Below are 23,232 nucleotides of genomic sequence, written 5' to 3' on the forward strand. Positions count from 1 at the left end.
AGAAAGGTAGAGAAGCAATTTTGTTTGTCAGGTGCAATGCTTAAATCTCACGTGCCCCGTCCTACCGCTTCGTTGGGCTGTAACGTTTTTTATTTTTATTTTTATACTATGTTAGGTATAAAACACGGGTTAATAAGTAACTTTATATAAATAATAATACAGTTTTAAATATAAAAAAATATGCTCAGCATATATAAAGACATAACATATGGTATAAATAATTACACAATACACAATATGAAAATAAAAGGTTGAAAATTCATAAATTTCTAAATATTTCCTTATATATAATATTTGTAATTTTATTTGTAACTTTATCCTCCATATTAAAATTAGTAGTTTCACTTTGTTTTTTGTTTCAACTTTAGATAACTGGACGCATAACTGACCATGTATTAAAATAGATTGTTTAAAAAGACAAACAAAGCATCTAAAACGATCAGCGTTAGCTTTTATTAATCTTCATTGCAAAACAAACATAATGTGAAAATTTTCTTCTTTAGAATTTGAGATTAATTATTTTATCTAAATTAACGTGAAAATTCTAAATGCTTAATATTAATAACTAATACAATATATTTATATAAAACAAAATAATATGTTTATGCTGGTATTAAATTTTTTAAACCTAGAAATTATTATTAAAAGGAGAGAGGTGGGAAAAATTTTGTAAGGATCACTCATTAAGAAACCCGTGTAGAAAATGAGTTAGAATAAAAAAATTTATTTAAATAATAGCATAATGTGAAATATAAAAAATATGTTCAAAGGATATAAAGATAATATGATAGAATAAATTACACATTACACAATATGAAAATAAGAAGTTATTAAAAATTCGTAAACCTCTAAATATTTTTTTATAAACAATATTTGTAATTTTAACCTCCGTATCAAAATTAGTAGTTTCACTTTTATTTGCTTTCAATTTTAGAAAATGAAACACATAACTTATCAATTACCATGCGTTAAAATAGGCTGTCTCAAAAACAAATCATCAATCTATAGTGATTGACCTTAGTTTTTATTAATCTTCATTGCAAAACAAGCATAAAGTAAAAGTTTTCGTCTTTGAAATTTGAAATAAATTATTTTATCTAAATCAACGTGAAAGATCGTTATTTATAAAAACTTAATATTAATAGCCAATACAATACATTTATATAAAACAAAATAATATATTTATGTTGGTATTAAATTTTTTAAATCAAAAAATAATTATTAAAAAGATAAAATAATATATTAAAAAGAAAAAAGTTAAATATAAAACAATTAATAAGAAAGAGAAATTTATTTAATAAGTGAGAAAGAGAGGTGGAAAAAAATTATAAAAAGCTATCTTGTGTTTAACTTGCACTTCACATCCGGGTGAAAATCTTCTACAAGTTGATCATGTTACTCTTGGTAGTAATTAAGGAGATGTCTAGAGCCTAGTTAAGCTGGTTTTAACGAAACTTTCATAGACCAGTAACAATATGATTTTTCAAGAAGCTAAAGTGGATCAGTCGGGTTGGCTAGGTTGGTGAAGCTGGCCATATGGTCAAAATATTCAATTTTGACGGTTTAGTCGTTTTTTCATGACTAAATTTGTAATACCCTAGGCAAATCCTACATCGGCCGTAGACAGAAGAGATCCCTGGTTCATAAGTAAATTCTCCGTCTCTTAAATCACCAACGCGTTTTGGGCTTAATGATAGTGAACGAGAGGAGGGCTCCACAGTTAAGCGTGCTCAGGTGGAAGTAGTAGCAGGACGTGTGACCTCCTAGGAAGTCTCCACCTGGACAACCAAAGATAAATCCGTGAACTATTCATGGGCAAAGCGGATAATTTGGTTGTGCGAGGGGCCGAATGTTACAAAATTGTACCATCAGATTATTGAAAATTATGCAAAATGATAAGCTTACAAAAAAATATATATATAGGACATTTTATAATGCAACCATTGAAGGGTTTAAGGGGAAATACGAAGGGAAAAAAATAAAAGAATAAAACCGTCAAAAACTAATATCTATATGCATTATAACCAAAAATATACATATACACATTATATTAGATTGCTATTTGGGAATATTTATTATACTAAAGTTACACAAATTTAAAAACTATTGTTTTCTTGATATCTTAGTCGGTTCGGCGTACCCGGTTGGTTCCAAAATGTAAACCATAGTCAAACTGTAAAACAGGTTTTTCAAACCATAACGCGTAAACTAAATCATGAAATTTCTGACCAGTTTGTACTAACAAATTTAGCTCAGCTTAAAAGGTTCAACTAGTTTTATTGGTTTTAAAATATCCCCAATTAATAATTATTGCACTAGGTACTCAAAACTCATTTTTGATGTCAAGGTAGTCGAAATGAATACTCATTACTTTCAAGAGGCCAATCGATATGAATTCAATAAGAATATATTACAAAACTTATCCTTGTGGGTAATTTTATAGAATCTTTAAAGATTTAGACGTGTCATACATTTTTTTTTGTATTTGGTTGCACTTTTGGTTATTGCATATGCGAACTGACTCGTAATATATTTATTTTCTTCTTTCTTATGATGTAGTTTTATTTTGAAATTTTTGTTTGTTTTTAAAACAAAATTCCTGAGATATAAGCTTTTGTATCTTTAATATTAGTTTTATGAATTTAAACTAGACATTAATTCAAACAAAAATAATGTGCGGAGAAAATGGTGGCGACTTAATCATTTTACAAATTAAGATGAGGGAGAAATTTGTAATAAATCACAAGAATGACTAATTGGTGTATCGTATTCAAGGGATTGGATTCATATAATGTTTTTTCCTAGCTGACCACAAGATCGATGATTTATGTGATTTACTGTTCATGTTTAGGTGTTTTCATATAATCCACGCGGAATGGTAGGGAATAAAATCAACAAGGCGAGCCATAAAATCTACAATAAATGCTAGGGGCTTGTAAGTTGTAATCAGGAAAGCGGGTCATAAAATCGATAAGAAATGGCCCCGTATAGATTAGACAATATTTGAAAATAAAATCTACATCAATATAAAAATAAGAATAAAAATAAATTTGTCGTTAAAAATAAAAGTACGAAAATAAAATCATTAGATAACTATAAATATTAGTACAAAATTATACATCAATATGACTATATCTATATGAGTAAAATCAATAATATACTTTTTTTTTGCTGTTACAACCTAAATGACATCCCTCCCATAAATGAAACAAATTAGCCTCTTTTTTCCCGTACCAAATGGACATTACTACATGCCTACATTAGTCTATTTCTCATATACATTAAAAGGTTGATGATTAAATATTGTACTTTGAAGATAATTTTATTAATATTGAGAAAGAGTAAATTGTAAAAATATTTTCTTAGTATTTGTGACTAAAGATGTATTTCTATAATTTCTTTTAAAAATAGCTAAACTTTGCATCATCTTATCTTATGGTATTGTATTGTAACTATATGAAGCATAATGATAGATGAAATACCTCCACATATATATACAAAGCGAGTGACAGATGTGAAATCTAACTTATTGTTGTATTTGCCGTTAAAAAAAAAAAAAACCTTATTGGTTTACTTATTATTTGATTTGATATAATAAAAGACCGATTATTCTACAATTTTATTGCTTTATTAAATCAAGGCAAATGGACATACAACGGTTAGACTGGAGTGATGATACCCATGATAGATCTGAGCATTTAAAACAATATTTTTCTATAAAATATAAAACTGAATGATGAATCTAACAGATATACACATGGAGATTCATGTGGTGTTATACTGAAAATAGTTATGTAGAAACCTAAAAATGTTATCATTTATAAAAAGTTTTTAAATTATATTGTAACAATATTTATATCTTTGTTCAGGTAGTGCGACATTCACATTATCATGCTTTTATACTTTGTGTTATGGATGAGTTCGGTACCGTACCGGTACCTAAAATACTGATCCCGAAAATCGCCAAATCTTGGTACCGGTACCGGTATTGAAGGTAAAGATTCGGGAAATACCGGTACCGTACCAATCCCGAAACTCAAAACTTTGGTACTGATTCGCAACCGATGGTACCAAATTGATACCGATTTCGGTACCGGTATGATACCTGTACCAAATACCAAATGCTCATCCCTACTCTGTGTAATCTTTAAGTAGATTATTGACGGGCGGCCACGGTTAGTCCCCTTGTCGACTGTGGGCTTTTGTGCCCTTTTTGTGAGATCCTTTTTGTTGTTTTAGTATGGCTTTAAGAGTTTAATCTTATGATATCCATAAGATAAATCATGAACACTACATGATCATTTGTAAGTTACATTTGTTGTAACGCTTATTGTAACATCATAAAATGTACTGCAATCATGATTCGTGTCACTAAATGATATATAATTGATTAACGCACCCACATTTGCTCGTATGAGAGCTTCCTTAATTCCCCCTCCCGGCAGCCCCCCTTTCTCACAAGCGTGAGCCTAAAACTTTCATAGATGAACCCTCATAATGAGGAGTTTGCGGTTGTTTAATCCGTCGTCTATCACATAATCATAAGTGGGCCACTCATGAATCTTTATAACGTTTAGTTTAAATGATTAAAAACAAATGAATAATAAAATGCACACCGATGAAGACTATCCATCCACTTTCTCAATGAAAGTTATATGTTTTAACTTGAATTTATTAACACAAAAATCTTTTATTTCTTATATATTAAGAACGTATACGGACGTTGGTCGTTCGATAAGTAACCGTTTTTTTTAATTAATGAAATATATGAGCAATATAATAAACACTTTCACTTTTCATTTAAATAAACTTTGAAACTTTCATTTATATTATTATAATTATAAAGATTAATATTATGGAAACTATATATACACTTATAACTAGTGAATGGCTGAATGAGAGTATATATAACTAATAAACATGGCGGGAAGCCGGGGACATGATTTTGCTACAAATGGACCATCACATAGAGAAAGGGAATAACATAATGTAATGTTTTTGTTATGGTAAGAATAGAGATTAAAAGTGTAAGGTGTAGAATAGTTTAGGGACCATACATGTAAACAGCAAGGTCCACAAGCATATTTTTAGTGGCGATTGGCGAGAGTAAGTTGACAAGCATACTAAGAAGAATTTAAGACAGTAGGACACATGTCACTTCTGGACAAATGATCTAACAACCGTCATATTACTCCGCTGTCAGAATAGCATACTTCTGTCACCATAACTGTTTATTATTTGGACCAAAGACAGTTACACCATACCAGCTTTTAAGTGTGAGAAGAAAAATATGAATATGATTTTATTTTTTTACTATTTTAAAAAATTATCTATTTATCTATTTTTTAAACGACCAACGAATCAGTTACAACGTTTTTCTTTCTTGAGGACCAAGGCATAGCTCTTCCATCCAATAAAAACACACATGTAGGTGTGCTTTTTCTGATTGAGACAATCAGTTACAACATTTTAATTGAAACAATCAGTTAATTGTTTATTAGGTTACTTATCTGTTAGGGTGGATAACTTTTGACAAGGAGAGGGAAAAAGTCTCATAGCTTAAATTGTCCAGTATGAAATATTATCAGTTGATAAGTTACTGTTTAATTTATTAATACCAATTTGCATAAACGTAAATCTTTTTTAAACCGACTAATTTGACATTCATACTTGAATGAGTAGGGTGTGTAACGGGTTAAACCCTGATGGACCTGGACCGGAACCAAACTGCTAATAAAAAGCTCGGTTCCAGGTTTATACTGGGTTGGCAGGTCGGGTACTACCCGGATACAATCCATTTAGCAATTTCATAATTGTGTAACTTATTAAGTTATACCCCTAGCAATTACGCATTGTATATGATGAAGTAATTGATCCTTGATGATCGATTACCATATAAAATTGGTCAACAAACCTTATTTTCTCATTACAAGGAAGGAAAATTCTATAAATTAGGATTGAATGCTACAAATCAATAGCACTATTTCTACCTAACTTAAATACAAAATTCAAACTGAAATGAATAATTAATATACAAATAACAAGGCCAATGCTTATCATCTCCCAGAAAAACTAGGCACAAAACCTTATTCACGAGTGCACGGGTTTTTGAAGGATTCCGCCGGGTATAATCGGAACTAGACCAGAACCGTTTGGAAAGAAATTTAGGAACTATGACCCGTTTGATTTAAAATTCACGGGTAGGGTTCATGGTTTCTGTGGGTCAGGCCCATTTTATGCACACCCCTATGAATGAGGGACCGTCAGGTAATTTATTAATAATACAGGGGGTTGTAGTTAGTGGGTCATCCCTCACTTGTGTTAAACCGACGTCCTTCCCTGCAAAGACAAGAGAGAGAGAGAGAGACGGCATATATATTTATATATAGGATTGTATTGTATATATGAGTTGAGACGAGAGAGAGAGAGAGAGAGAGAGAGAGCAAAGAACAAAGGCAAAGGGATAAAGAAAGGTACAAACTAGAATAAGTACAGGGAACCTCTTTATATATTCGGCTCCCATCTCTCTTTCCATTTCCCTCTGTTCTCCACATCAATATTTTCAAATTATTTGGAGTGAGTTATTAAATTGGAACTATTGTTAAGGGTCTTCCATCTTTGACAAATGGGTTCAACTTAATAATTCAACTGAACCGTATTCATCGGGCAAGAATTAAGTAAGCTTCACGGCATGAAAGAAACACTATTCATGAAGAACCGAGGAGATCATCAAGCTTCAAGAAACCTTATCTCACAAAAATGGACTTTTTTGTTATGTATCAGCAGCTTTTGTGCTGGATTACTCTTCACCAATAGGTACATATATCATATTAATTGATTCTCTTTTTTATTTACTTTGGGAATTTTTTGTTTAGATTTTAATACACTGAGAAAGAAAGAACATAATGAATTTGTGTTGTGTAAATCCATGGCTTTCCTTATTTAGTTGTTTTTGTGATATGTTTTCTACACGAGCCCCCATGCTTTTGTAACAAAGTTGCAGATCTTGCTTATGATGTCTTGTACTCTTGTTTGTGAAGATATTGGCCTCTGCAATTTGATCATCATATGTACCTTGTTCTAAGCATTAATATCTTCTTTTAGAAATAAACACTTTTTAGTACAAGTGAAATCCCATTATTATAGTAAGAGTCTGGGAAGGGTGCTGAGACACCAACATAAAAACCATATTATTATTATTATTATTATTATTATTATTATTTTCTTGTGTGTATATATATTAAAAATTAATAATAAATAAATAAGCAAATGGGCAGTTGGTATCCTCATAATTGTTTTAGTGGTAGTTCTACCTAGAATAAATCTTGATTTATAATTATTTTATTGAATTACAAAATTGTTGGGATTTATGATTTACAATAAATTGGTTACAGAATGTGGACAGAGTCTGATTCCAAACTTATTACAAGACCAACTGCTCTAGAATCTGAAGGTCTAAGATTAGTATCAGAAGGTTGTGATCTAAGAAAGGTATGTTTTTCCTTCAAGAAATCTTAAAAATATATAGATACTTTTTTTAAAAAAAATTATTGTTTTTTATATACTTAACTGTGTTCGGTTATTTTAGTTACATATGAAGAATGTCAAACGCGATCCCAAACAAATACTCGGGGAAGTATCCAAGACTCATGAAGCTATACAGTGAGTTTTAGCCGCTTCTATATTAACTTTTAGAATTGTTTATATGAACATCTTTTGTGTGCTGCTTTCTTTGAAAAAATGTTAATATGTTTGTAAATAATGCTTATTTATTTATTTCTGTTATGTTTATAGAACCTTAGACAAGACAATATCGAGCTTAGAGATGGAATTAGCTGCAGCTAGGTCCATCCAAGAATCGATTGTGAGCGGATCTCCAATATCAGGAGAAGACACTCATAGTTCATCCGAAAAGAGAAAGTACTTGATGGTTGTTGGAATTAATACCGCTTTCAGTAGTCGTAAAAGAAGAGATTCAGTACGAGCTACTTGGATGCCTCAAGGTATGTTTGAGCCCGCAATCAATTTGGTTAACGATTTGTTTATGAAGAGTAACCTTTAAACTTCGTCAATAATTTTTCATTTTAAAAGTTATTATTATAAAATAGTTATTGTATAATATTCTTTGTTTAAATTTTATTATATAATAATTTTTATAGGAATTAAAATTTTTTTGTATAAAAGTGTCAAATCTGACCGGCAAATATTTTTGTTCATTCTTTATCTTTATTAACTTTAATTGTGGAATGTATAGGTGAAAAAAGGAAAAAACTTGAGGACGAGAAGGGTATTATAATGCGTTTTGTCATCGGCCACAGGTGCGTTCTTTATTCTCGTTATCGTATTTTTAACATTCTTTTAAAAATCAATATCAAGTTTTGCATTTTCAAAATTATATTTTTTTGAGTATTTTTACAATAATGATTCTTGATTATAACAATGATGGAAAAAGTGAAGTCACTCCAAATATATCAAGTGAACTTTTGCACAAATAAAGCATATGATAGCATAAACTTTTTCAGGATTTCATGTGCCAAACTTTTAAGTTAATCATTTGGCTTCCACATTTAAAGCTCATTAGATCTTAATGTTCTTGAAGAGGTATGTACCCGCCTTAACATCGAGCGGGGCGGGTCAACCCACAAGATATAGACAAGAGGCTTGAAATCAAGATATCATGAAGGCACAAAGCCAAAACCTATGCGCATGGCGCATATCACATATGCTCACGCATACCACATATGCTCACGCGTATCACATGCTCACGCACCATATATGCTCACGCATATCACATCTGCGCGTGGCGCATCTGCGCGTGGCGCATATCACATGCTCACGCATCATATATGCTCACGCATATCACATCTGCGCGTGGCGCATCTGCGCGTGGCGCATATTACATATGCTTGCGCATATCACATCTGCGCATGAAACATCTGCGCGTGAGAATAAAGAGAAGACCTTGCGCATCCTCAGGATAGACGCATATCACACATGCACATAATCAACCTCGTCCTTATCCAAATCAGGATAAGGACAACCTTGATTGTGCTCATCAGACAACCTTCCAGAAGGTATCCTTTAAGGAATAAGAATATGCTGATGTTGACAGCTGCCAATGAAAGGTGGACAACTCAGCAAAACCCATGTGCTACCACGTGATTGCACATGGGTCAGGTGAAATACCTGGGTCAGAGAATAATCAATGAAAAAGCACCAGGTGTCCTAAGGACACGTGGCGCAAAGCAATAGGAGGAGGCCAAAAAGGCCCTAATGGGATCTGAGCCCAATCATTGGAAACCCTAACACTATAAATACCACACCACCTCCACAAGGGGAGGTAAGCAAGAAAGTACATTCCAATTCCTTACTCACTCTCAGATTATTATTATCTTCTCCTACAATCTCTTATTCTCACACCGGAGGGTTACCCCAAAGAGGACCCCTCTGTCCCTTTCTGAGGGGTAAGTTCACGGTGCTGCTCGTTTTGTAGGTGGAAGAATTCATACTCCGGAGAACCATCGGTGAAATAGCATACTCATACCCGAGGAAAGTTGATCGTCTACCAGTGAGCCGATCCACGTTCAGCCTAACCTATGGAACGGAGGCTATGATTCCAACAGAAATTGGATGCCCATCCCATAGAGTGCTCATGATGAGTAAGATTGATAACGAGCGCGAAAGGAGGTTAGATCTCAACTTACTTGAAGGGCGCAGAGAGGCGGCTATCATCAGTGAAGCCAAATACAAGAAAAAACTAGAAAAATATTACAATCAACGCGTGAAAGAATGCCACTTCAAGAAGAACGATTTTGTCCTTCGGAACAATGAAGCTAGCCGCGCAATACCTCCGGGAAAAATGTCCCCCAACTGGGAGGGACCTTATCAAGTCTCGGAAGAATTGGGAAAAGGCGCATACACTTTAAAAGATTTGAATGGAAAGAAGATCCCACGCGCATGGAACGCAGCACAGCTTAGAAAATGTTTCATGTAAAAATTGTCAAGTTTGTAATCAAGGCTTTTTAAGCCATTATGAATAATGATAAGCGCTATTTTCTCTTAATGTGTGTTCTATTACCTTTTGCATACATGTTTCACACTTCCCTTTATTAATTTTGAGCAATATGATAACATTGTATTGACATCAAAACTAAAAATAAAACGAAGTAAAACATACATGCGCGAGCTTCAAGCTCAAACGCGTTAACGAGTTTTAACTCTAAAACGTTAGGGCCTTAGCCCAATAATATGAGCCTTAGCTCAGGGCCTTAGCCCAATAATACGAGCCTTAGCTCAAATCACTCACAACATCCATCCTACATGCTGCGCAGCTAGACCATAAAAATACCTAAGCACAACTAAGGCAAAGCACATGCCAAAACATAGTTGTTAAGGTCTCAGGTCGAGGTCGCACATAGAATTGTAATGGATATCAGAGTAACACATACTGACACGTAAAGGCTAAAAAACTCATAATTCCCTATAATAAATGCGCGATAACGTCGCGCAAAAGAGGAATAATGAAACGCCAAGGCACGTGTCAGCATAGTCAGGATATTGCAAAATCACTTAAAATATGACAAGGATTAAGTAAAATAATTTCCTTACAACCTTGTTCAAATTTCAACGTGCAAGCATATCCTATATTCAACAAGCAAACATGCAATATAAAAAGATGAATGGGGAATGCGCAAGATGCGAATAAGGGAAAAACAAAATTTCATTCCAAAACATAGAAGTTTACAAATTTACAAAATGATGAGATACAAACTACAAATAAAAAAAAACATGAAGGGCTTCTCAAGTCTCTATATCAACGTCAGCCTCTTCATCGCCCTCATCATTACCTCCCTCAGCATCTGGCGCAGCCCGCTACTCGTCTGTAAGGCCCCGTTACCGGTAACCCTACTTTCGTGTTGGATTTACTCATAAACACAGTTCTAAATATCAGAGTTAATTAAAAACTTTACGCGGAATATAAAACTTTCATAAAACATTACATATCAATTCATAATCATGTCTTAAAACATTCCTCTTGTCTTTCAAAATCAAAACATAACTTATAAAACATATCAGATCTTCAGATGCCAGGCTTTAGTCTTCTGCCATGTGTCCTCCACTCAAGCCAGCTGTCTCTACCTACTCACCTGCGTGCATACTAAAAGTCAGCTACGCTGAGTGAGTTCTAGTTAATCATACAATACCATACAATACCTTATTACATACATACGTACTTAACCTCATAACTTTCTTTCATACACACATAAGTACTCATACCTTCATTCTTACTTACATACTTTCTTTACATTCATAATCATACGTTTTAAAGAGCCTTTCGCCCTATAACCTCACAGATATTATAAGGGTCTGGTCCCTAACATCACAGATATTATAAGGGTCTGGTCCCTAACATCACAGATATTGTAAGGGTCTGGTCCCTAACATCACAGATATTATAAGGGTCTGGTCCCTAACATCACAGATATTGTAAGGGTCTGGTCCCCAACATCACAGATATTATAAGGGTCTGGTCCCTAACATCACAGATATTATAAGGGTCTGGTCCCTTGCTTTCGAATATTAGTAGGGTTCAGTTTCCTCTTCGTTACTATACAACCATGCAACATACCTCGAGTATTATTAGGGCTTGGTACCCTTTTCGTAACCATACAACCGTCATTTCCTTCTTTTATTAACTTTATTACGTTCATACACATAAACATACATATCATACTTGCCATATTTATAACGTTGCAACCTGACAGTACGTGCAATATCCGAAGATCGTTCACGAACCATCAAGCAATCATTCGTACATATCACATATATCGCATATGGCTTTATAACGTTACAACCTGACAGTACGTGCAATATCCGAAGATCGTTCACGAACCATCAAGCAATCATTCATACATATCACATATATCACATATGGCATACACTTATCACTTAGGATAAATGTATTAACAACACATCAAGTATGCACACAGCCCCGAAAACATAACAAGGAATGGGGCTAGAAACTCACCTGGATCCTGTTACGCTCGCCGTTGATCGTAATTCCTTTCTTTAACTGGGCTCGGCTAACTGTATAATATTTACACATATCAATTAACTACTACTTCTCGTTTTGTATTTCTATCTATATATGACCCACAACGAACGGGGGTCCGGGGGCAGCGCCCCTGGCAGCGGGGTTCTAGGGGCGGCAGCCCCTAGCGGGGTCCAAGGGGCAGAGCCCCTGGCTGGGGTTAAGCTGCCAGGTCAGCTTGGAAAAATTTTATTTTCGATAACTGCCTTAACACATTTTCCATTAGGTTTTTAATTTATTTTCTAAGCGAACTTCACTTCAGGCGAAGTTAAACCTTAAGCGAACTTGGCTTCAGGCGAAGTTAAACCTTAGGCGAACTTGGCTTCAGGCGAAGTTAAACCTTAGGCGAACTTGGCTTTTAGGCGAAGTTAAACCTCAGGCGAACTTGGCTTTTAGGCGAAGTTAAACCTCAGGCGAACTTGGCTTTTAGGCGAAGTTAAACCTCAGGCGAACTTGGCTTTTAGGCGAAGTTACCATTTAGGCGAAGTTACCATTTCAGCGAAGTTGCCATCAGGCGAACTTGGCTTCAGGCGAACTTATCATCAGGCGAACTTGGCTTGCAGGCGAAGTTCATCAGGCGAACTTAGCTTGCAGGCGAAGTTCATCGCTTGAAGGCGAAGTTGCCCAGATGAAGGCGAAGTTGTCGCGCTGCAGATCTGTTTTGCCCATAACTCCTTCGTTTCTTAGCCAAATAACTCGATTTTGGTACCCACGGAATCGTATGATCGGCGCCTACAAATCCCAACCATCAAATCGGCCTAAAATCGACGTTTTAGGGGTCCGATTTGGGCAGTTGTGTTTCGGGTCCGATTAACCCGTCAAATCCTAACCATTTTCAGTAATATTAGCTTTGCGGGATTAGTTCTTACCTTTCCAACTCAGATCTACCAGCAAAATCTCGGGTCTCGACTTCGGATCTCGGTCGGTTATGTGTGTGTTTTTGAGTGTGTAAAAGAGAAAGATGGAAATAAAATGATATCTTGGGCTTGGGATGGGTATTTATATCTCTCAAGCCCACGGACCCAAGGCCCATTCTCATTTAACCCATCTTACGTAATCTAAGCCCATGACCCGTTCCTTACTCGACATTAAATAACTAAAACGTGAAATCACTAAACATAACTTTCTTTTATTTAACATTATAAAAATTTTAGGATGTTACATCGTCATCTCCAAACTTGCCATAGTCAAGCTGTTCGTCTTGAATGGAGTCGTCTTCTATCACAATAGTGTCAGGAGCAGGTCCTTTGGCCACGCCAGAGCCGCTAGCAGAGGCAGCATTGCCCGCGCCATCATCGCCGCCACCAGCCCCTTCACACTCGTCAAGTAATTTCTTTAGAGCGCCGAGATCGGGCTAATCAGCAAGCGAGGCTATCTGCAAATTATAAGGAAAAGTATGAGTACAAAAAGACTAGGAAAATAAGTCAAGGTAAACTCATTAAGGTTAAAATACCTGCTCAAGGATGGGAATAGGAGTATTCAAATACTTCTCCCCCACCTCGGCCATGTCAGCGCAGACAACGTCGAGCTGATAAGGGTAGTCGGATGGGTTCTTCTTCAGCATGCTATATTCACAGCCATCCTTAAACCCTTCAGCTCGACCCACCAAGCGCGAGGCAGCGTTGCAATCCATCACAAGGGTCTGAAACTCGTCTGAGTATTTCATCGCATAAGCGCAACGAGTCATACCCTGTGAGACTAGCCATTGGCGATCCTGCGCGAGGGAAGAAACAGACGTCTCAAGAGCAGGAATCTGAGAGTTTAACAACTCAACAGTTTCCTTGGTCTGTTTTAGCTCTTCTCTGTCGGACGCTGCTGCCGCCAAGGCCTCATTCCTTTCCGCTCGCGTAGCATCGAGCTCTTCTTGGCCAGACGCTGCCGTCGCCAGGGCTTCATCCTTCTCTGCCCGCGTGGCCTCAAGCTCTTTCTTCAGGCGCGCAACCTCACTCTCTAATAAAGATTTGTCAGTGATAGCCTGCACAAGAGTTTGATCACGCGCCTCTGCATCTAGCTCCAAATCGCGCACTCGCCGCGCGTACTTGGCCGCATCCGCCTCTGCTGCCTGCAGCTTCTCCCGCGCAGCCTGCAGCTCATGCCCGCGCTTCACGAAGGCAGCGTTGGCACTTGCTCGGTTCACGCTGAGTTCTGCTTGGAGTTTCTCAGCTCTCTCTCGAGCGTCAGAAAGATTCCAAGCAGATACCTTAGCCTCTTGCTTGGCCTCCGCAACAGCATCACGCACCTTTACATAATCATAGCGAAGCTCTTGGGAGGCAGCAAAGAACGCAGACCCAGCAAAAAGATGGTCGTTGAGCAAGTCCACGCGAGCGCGGTCCTCCTAAAACCTCCTTTCAGCTGGAGGCACAGAGTGAGCCCAGAAGTCTTCACACACACCCATGGACTGAAATGAGCTATCCTCAGTAATATTCCATCTCGAGCGGTATATGTGATCGGCTTCCTGCAAACACAAAGCAACGTTCTAGTCATCTAAACACTAATATGGAAGTCCGCGCAGCGGAGCAAAACGAACTTATACCTGCGGAGAGCAAGCAGAAAAGTCAGCGCCAGCACCACGAGAAGGCTGCGCCACGAAATCTCGTGGCGCTACAGGGCTTGCGCGGCCACCATCGGAGTCTTCAAAATTGACCTCCTCATCATCCTCTGTAACAGGTCTTTTCTCCTGCGACTTGGAAAAATCAAAACCAGTCTCGCAAGGAGGGCTGCGCGCAGGAGGAGGTGAGGGAGGTCTCGACGCCGCTAGATCAGCGCGTAAAACAGTCTCCTGCTCCTTAGTAATCCCAATGAGGGGAGATTCAGTGCTTGCAGGAGCAGGAGCAGAACCAACGGCGCTGGCGCCGGCGCCAGCAGTGCCGCCAGCAGCTTGTGTGCCAGCTATAATTCCTATGAAAAAACCAACAAAGAGAAATGATTCATGACTTGATCTAAAAGAAAAAAGTCAGAAAATAAAAGCGCAATATATACCTTGGCGCACCACCGTTCGCGAGTTAAACATCGCCATGAAGTCCATTTTCCCCCTTTTCGAGGGTAAAACAGGGGACTTCAAAGCAACCTTCGGCGCAGCCTCGGTACCTTGCTGCGCCTGAGGTTGATCCACCAAGGTCGCCGGCTCTACAAACATTTGAGTGAGCAAAGATTCATTAATAACTCTATCGGAATCACGCTCATAAAACCACAAAGTATAAACAAAGTATACCTGTTGAAGAAGAGGAAACAGCAGGCGCAGCGCCGCTTCCCTTTTCCGCCGCGCGAAGAGAGGAGGTGGCAGCACCATACCTCGTGTGGAGAGGAGGACTGCCCACACCTAGAGGCAAGGAAGACGAGGAAAACTTGAAGGTAAACCCCTTGGTTTTCTCAAGTCCCTTCGCTTGGGTAGGAGGATCCTGAGCAACAGGGGCATCATTTTTCTTCTGTTTTTTACTGGCCCCTGCGCCAGTTTTCCCTTTAGCTTTACGCTTGAGTTGTGGCACCTCAGCTTCCTCCACCACCTCCTCTTCCGCAAGCTCCAGCTCATAATTCTCGAGCGCATCTACAATACGTGCAACAGAAATGTTAACCAAATTTGGTATTCTAAAGGCATAAGCATAAGTACAAAGGCCTACTAGGCGCATCGCTGTCAAAGCAAAATCCCAAATCAACAGGGATGAACATATCATCGAAGCGATCGGGGAAACCAACTTCCCCAGCGCCCAGCGCGACAGAGCCACTCTCCATATGCTCATCATAGGCGGCGTGGACGTACTCCTTGCTTACTGCATAAAACAAGACAAATGATATCAGCAAAACGAATTATATTCGCGCAGAAATAATGCAATGAGCTAATAACTCACATAAGCCATCAACTTGGATAACAGGCTCAGTCGCGCTGTCGGTCCACCTCCTGCTCATACCAACCCCCACCAGGGCCTCCTCGCAAATATTCTTGTCGGGGGATGGTTCGGCAGTCAACTTATTAACCCATGCGCCAGTTGGGTTTTTAAGAACATTCTCATCCGCGGGCGCAGAAGTGATCGCGCGCATGGTCATGCGGATGGGAACCACACCAGCCTTAATATAAAAAAATTTCTCAGACCAGTCATGAAGGCTTTTGAAGGAAACAGTGCAGCACTTGACCTTCTGACTGCGAGGAATGAACGAGAACCAAGAATCTTGGATTTTTGGCTTATAAAAATATTGAAAGCGCCGAGGGGTGGGCTCCTCGCGCTGAGCTTTGCACATGAACTCAAAATGAGTCATGCGCACAAGTCCAAAAGGATGGACTTGGGATATGTGAATCCCATGAAATTGAAGCAGCGCACCCATAAACCTTGTCATCGGGAGACGAAGGTTGCAGTGAGTGAAAAAATGGCAGTATAAGGAGATATAGCCGGTGGGCGGATCTGCCGCCGTTTGCCTGGCCGCCGGGAGCAGACAGCCGTACTCAGGGAGAAAGCCCTGAGAGGCGATGAGACTGTCGAAATCAGACTGTCTCAATTTGCAGGGAATCTCATCCCACCTCTTCACTGTCTTGCCCTTCCCCACCTCCTCCGACGAGGCCTCGGCATCCCGTTTTCCCTTGCCGGTCTTTTTCAAAGTGGACATGACTAATGATTTTACACGGCGTTTGCTGGGGGAGATTGTGGTGTCTGGGTTATCAGACATACAACTATGAATCAAACAGAGGTTACTTCAAGAACGGAAATCTGGAAGCAAAAGACAGGCCCTTAATCGGAATAAAAATGGAAGGAAAGAAAAAGCTCTGAAATAACAATGAAGATGAAGAATAACAACTCAAAAGGCTTGCTTTTATAGGCCCAGGAGAGAGAGAAACAGGTACTGATCAGAGTTCACGCGCCCCCACTCGTAGGTGCAGGCCAACGCGAGCGCGACACGTGTTCCTGACACTGTGTGAGGGGACATGAAAGGCAACTGTAGCACCTCGAGCACACGAAAAGTCTGACACATGTCTCCATCTCTGACGCATGTCAGCACCAACCAATCACGTACATAGACGATTCATTTCAACCAAAAGGATAGAATTTCGCGCAACGATGAGAAATAAAAAAGGAAAAGACAAACCCTATTAAAAGAGAAAACTATTAAGTCTAATATCTATCTTACCTCGCTCGCGCGAGACAAGACACACATTAGACTGGGGGGGCTTGAAGAGGTATGTACCCGCCTTAACATCGAGCGGGGCGGGTCAACCCACAAGATATTGACAAGAGGCTTGAAATCAAGATATCATGAAGGCACAAAGCCAAAACCTATGCGCATGGCGCATGGCGCATATGCTCACGCATATCACATATGCTCACGCATACCACATATGCTCACGCATCACATATGCTCACGCGTATCACATGCTCACGCACCATATATGCTCACGCATATCACATCTGCGCGTGGCGCATCTGCGCGTGGCGCATATCACATGCTCACGCATCATATATGCTCACGCATATCACATCTGCGCGTGGCGCATCTGCGCGTGGCGCATATTACATATGCTTGCGCATATCACATCTGCGCATGAAACATCTGCGCGTGAGAATAAAGAGAAGACCTCGCGCATCCTCAGGATAGGCGCATATCACACATGCACATAATCAACCTCGTCCTTATCCAAATCAGGATAAGGACAACCTTGATTGTGCTCGTCAGACAATCTTCCAGAAGGTATCCTTTAAGGAATAAGAATATGCTGATGTTGACAGCTGCCAATGAAAGGTGGACAACTCAGCAAAACCCATGTGCTACCACGTGATTGCACATGGGTCAGGTGAAATACCCGGGTCAGAGAATAATCAATGAAAAAGCACCAGGTGTCCTAAGGACACGTGGCGCAAAGCAATAGGAGGAGGCCAAAAAGGCCCTAATGGGATCTGAGCCCAATCATTGGAAACCCTAACACTATAAATACCACACCACCTCCACAAGGGGAGGTAAGCAAGAAAATACATTCCAATTCTTTACTCACTCTCAGATTATTATTATCTTCTCCTACAATCTCTTATTCTCACACCGGAGGGTTACCCCAAAGAGGACCCCTCTGTCCCTTTCTGAGGGGTAAGTTCACGTTGCTGCTCGTTTTGTAGGTGGAAGAATTCATACTCCGGAGAACCATCGGTGAAATAGCATACTCATACCCGAGGAAAGTTGATCGTCTACCAGTGAGCCGATCCACGTTTTTTCAGTTCTTAACTAAAGAAATCATTTTTTTTTTCTCGTGGATCGGATCATATTTCACTGGATGGCTTAAGAGATCAAAACAATTTTATTTCACCCACTCCATAATTGCAGCCTTCTGCTTCATAATTGAAGTCCAAACAGTCGTGCTTTGGTTCTTAATTATTTAACGGTTCACTTGAACCCACCCATATCATACCTTAGTCCCTATAAACTGTTATATCAACGTAGTTGTTCACAATAAAAAACACTTAGTTTTTTAAGAATAGGTGGAACTATTATTTAATAAAAAGAAATTCAACATCAATAGCAAATTCCCTCACTTGTCACTAACATACAAATAATTACAACATTATGATCGTCTTAATCTCAATCATTAAATTATGCCCGGATTATTTACATATGCATGTGTAAAGGGCAATCAACCACTTTTGTAACATTGATGCACATCCATATTTAAAAAAATGTTTTGTATTGAACACGTCCTTATGTTTCATCAAGTAAAAAACTAAATATTTATAAGAAACACAAGCTGAATTAACTATAAATTCTATAATTGCTTTTAACAGTGCCACGGTGGGGGGCATACTAGACCGAGCTATTGAAGCTGAAGACAGAAAGCATGGCGATTTCTTGAGACTGGTACATTTTTTTCCTTCGTTTTCTTTAGTTATTAATGATAATTTTCTTTATTTAGTAAGAAATTTCAATAACTAACCTTTAATGACTCAAATGCCACCAGGACCATGTTGAAGGATACTTAGAATTGTCTGCAAAGACAAAAACATATTTTGCAACTGCTGTTAATATGTGGGATGCAGAGTTTTACATCAAGGTTGACGATGATGTCCATGTGAACATAGGTAATTCTGATTTTGACTTTAAAAAGTCAAAACATTAACTTCAAAGTTTCTACAATGAGTCACAATAGCCGATATAAATCCAAACTTGGATTTTACAAATCAAAACTTGACATCACTAATTTCAAAACACAAAACTAAAATGGGTCAACGGTCAAAGTTTGACTTTTATAACCGGTTTTCGAATCTTGATTGCAGCAACACTAGGTCATACATTAGTTAGACATAGGAAGAAGAAAAGGGTATACATTGGATGCATGAAGTCTGGTCCGGTACTCGCTCAAAAGTAAGCAAAATCCTAATCTTGAATTATAAATGATCAAGAAATTAACATTGTTGCATTTTTTAATTAACTTTTTTATGTGACAGAGGAGTAAGGTACCATGAACCAGAACACTGGAAATTTGGTGAGTCAGGAAACAAGTATTTCCGCCATGCCACTGGACAATTATACGCCATTTCGAAAGATTTGGCAACTTATATCTCATTAAATCAGTTAAGTTTTGTTTGCCATAATTTATTTTTTTGTTAATTCATTATGTTGGTTCTCTAATAATATTGTGTTAAAAATTATTTCAGACACATGTTACATAAGTATGCAAACGAGGACGTTTCGTTAGGATCTTGGTTTATTGGGCTTGATGTTGAGCATATTGACGATCGAAGATTATGCTGTGGAACCCCGCCAGGTAAAGCTTCAGATTTTCTAGTCTATTAGTAAATAATTTGAATATGATTAGTGTACTACTATTTTGATAATGATTTAATTTTTGGAAAAGCTCTTATTAAAATTTGGAAAATCCATTGTTTAATTATAAAAAATTATTATGTTAATAAATAAGTACATGGAAATATCATTAGGTTCAAAAATTTATGGTATTTAATCATGTAAAAATATTGCCAAATTAGATGTGAATTTAACGAATTCCTTTTCTTTCTTTCTTTTTGACAATTGCCTAAAAATAATTTAAAAAGTTTTATGCGTTAAAAATACACTTTTTGGTTGATTTTCGACATATTTGCACTATTTTTTCGCTTTCTTTCTTAATTCCTATTAAGAGATAATAATAATAATAATAATAATAATAATAATAATAATGTGAATCAATCAATTTATAAGTAGGTAGTCCAAATCTCCCCATCTAGTTTTGTGTTTGGACTGCTTATTAAAACTGCTCATATGTTTATCTCATTCACACGTTTACACCACTTTTGTTGCTGTATCAAGACACAATAAACAGATATATTATAAAAAAGCAACCCAAACACAAACAAAACTTTCTAATTCCTGCTATATGTATCATGTTTGTGTAGATTGTGAGTGGAAAGCACAAGCCGGAAACATATGCGTAGCATCATTTGACTGGACTTGTAGTGGGATTTGTCGGTCCGTTGACAGGATAAAGGAAGTGCATAGACGATGTGGCGAGGGAGAAAATGCTGTTTGGTCAGCCACATTTTGAGATTAGCGGTTTGTTGAGTTTTCTTTCTAAACTTGGAAAGAGTTAAAAGATCAAGAAATTAAGCCAAAGCCAAGGTTTGTAAAGAACAAAAAAGTATGTATATTTAGACACCATTGGAGTGCAGAGGTCAATTGAAGAGATGCCCTGCTATGCCAGATCTCTTCAAAAAATATTACAATTAGAGAAATGCAAGCAAAGCAAGAGGCACTTGCTCTTTGCACATTTGTTTCTTTCTATTTTTGGTAATAATAATTTCACTTGAGCAGAATTAAGGTGATATTGTTTCAAGTTGTAAGTGACTGAATTTTGATTTTAAAGTATATTAAAATTTAAACCGTGACAATTTTTTTGAATAATTTTTTCAATCTAAAATCCTTAAGATTGCACTTGTAAGGATTTAAATCAACTACGGCATTTCCACACTTATGGAGGGGCAAACAATACACTACTAGGTCATGATTAAATTCTAACGCGCTCAACAAAACTTTCTCTATGTTAGAAAACACTGGAAGTCGAAAGATAACTAACTATAGATTCTGACGATGAATGTATTTATATATTGGTTTAAAGTCGGTTAATCCGTCCGTAGTTATAAATGTGGTTACCCATTAACATTTTTGGGTTGGTGTTAAGGTTATTCGAATTTGAAAACTTTTGAAATGGATCCAAAACTAAAAAACTTATTCGAAATCGGGTTGACTTGAACAACATGAATTATGAGATTAAATAACACACATATAAAAATAACAAACAAAACTATATGTGATTATACTCAATTTTAAATTTATATAATTCAAATACTCGGGTTGGTTTGTTTCAAAATTCAAAGATTCGAGTTCTAAATTCGGTTTTAATAAGAATAACAACGACCATACCCAGTAAAATTTCCATCAATAACACATCAATTAGCACGGTACGAGGAGAGTGAGATGTAGGCAAACCGTACCTCTATCTCAAAGAATAGAAAGACTGCTTTCAAAGAGACGCCCGACTCCAATCAGTTTAAATAAGAAGTAGATTCAAATATTCGAAACCCAATTTGAATCGAATTTTGAGTATGGATTAGAATAACAAAACACCCTGCATATAAGACTTCCAAAAAACAAGAAGCAGTTTTCTTTTAGTTTCATATTTTCATCGGTGTATAAAACAGTCTATAAAATTAGTTGTAATAAGCATATCATCAATCAATAATAATAATATTTTTTAATAAAATACTCTAGAAGTGTATAAACGTTTTTTTCCATGTACATCAAATTATTACATATAAATTGATTGAAGTTAACCTTTTATTATTATTTTATTTGCTTTTAAGGACTATGGTCAATTTTATATGGCTGTAGGGAGAGGTGACCTGCAACTATAAAGACCAGGGACCTTAAATGTTGTCTTGTTATTGTGGTGTTACGGGTACTTTATTGACTTTGTTCCCTCAACTAGAATTTATTAATATGGAACATTTATAAATTTTAAAAAAATAGGGGTAAATTTTACAAAACAAAATGAGAGAATTATTCATAGATAAATCTTATTTTTAGGTATCTAGACATATATTGCGTTTACTCAACAATAACAGAAGAAAATCTATAATATATATAAACGAACACCCTAAAATCCTACGTGTCGCGATGTGGTCGCTCCCCCCTTTTATGGAAGCCACCAGATTGCTTGATTTTTAAATAAAGGCCTCTTATTGATTTAACCCAAATTCATGGATATGGGTCTTACCAAAACCAGATAGCTCTTAAACGGGTTATAACATCTCATTAAATTAAAAATTAATTTTATCAATTATTTGATATGAAAATCCTATAAAATAAGGATATATTTAAAATTTAATATCCAATTTAAAAAGAAAAAGATATTATTTATAATTAATACATAATTTTATAGTAAAAAACATAAGCGGGTCATGGGTCACCAAATCCAGATAGCTTTTAAACGGGTTATAACATATCATTTTTTTATGAAACCCTTTCATCATCAAACCCTAGGTATATTATTAACTTTCTCAAAATAAAGAAAATTAAAATCCAAAAAGTAAATATTAAAAAACGAAAAATGTAAAACAACCATTCTCTCAAGCCATCAGATTGCTTTATTTGTAAAGGAAAGTTTCTCACGCATTTGACTCGAATTCACGGGTAAAGGTTTCACCAAACCTACATAGCTTTTAAACGGGTTATAACATCTTATTATATTAAAAATTAATCTCATAAAATATTTGATATGAAAATCCTATAAAATGGGGATATACTAAAAATTAATATCCTATTTTATTTAAAAAATATATTATTTATAATTAATAAACAATTTTATAATAAAGAAAATAAATGGGTAATGGGTATCTCCAAATCTAGATAGTTTTTAAACCTGATAGCATATCTTTTATTTGTGAAACCATTTCATTATCAAACCTCAAGTATATTAATTATTAACTTTCTTACAATAAATAAAATTAAAATCCAAATATACATATATAAATATTAAAAACTAATAATGCAAAACAACCCTCGTAATACAGAGGATAAAATCTAGTAATAAAAATAAGACAAGTAATTTGTAGTTTTAACAAAACATGTATACTTACAAAAACAAAGGAGATATTCTGAAACTGTTCACGTATTCTATAACT

General features: G+C 36.6%; 1 protein-coding gene across 1 annotated transcript; it reads left to right on the plus strand.

Moving 5' to 3' along the window:
* Positions 1–6,622: 6,622 nt before the first annotated feature.
* Positions 6,623–20,891, plus strand: LOC143601455 (putative beta-1,3-galactosyltransferase 2). The gene is made up of 11 exons (XM_077078861.1): positions 6,623–6,816; positions 7,395–7,491; positions 7,589–7,662; positions 7,795–8,003; positions 8,255–8,318; positions 18,844–18,916; positions 19,017–19,137; positions 19,333–19,420; positions 19,504–19,629; positions 19,714–19,823; positions 20,449–20,891. The coding sequence occupies exons 1-11, from the start codon at positions 6,692–6,694 to the stop codon at positions 20,595–20,597; spliced, it is 1,236 nt and encodes a 411-aa protein (XP_076934976.1). The 5' UTR covers positions 6,623–6,691; the 3' UTR covers positions 20,598–20,891.
* Positions 20,892–23,232: the final 2,341 nt, after the last annotated feature.

Source organism: Bidens hawaiensis, unplaced genomic scaffold (assembly GCF_021521415.1).
Source record: "Bidens hawaiensis isolate Kalapana, Puna unplaced genomic scaffold, B.hawaiensis_p1.1 tig00001960_1, whole genome shotgun sequence".
NCBI lineage: Eukaryota > Viridiplantae > Streptophyta > Magnoliopsida > Asterales > Asteraceae > Bidens > Bidens hawaiensis.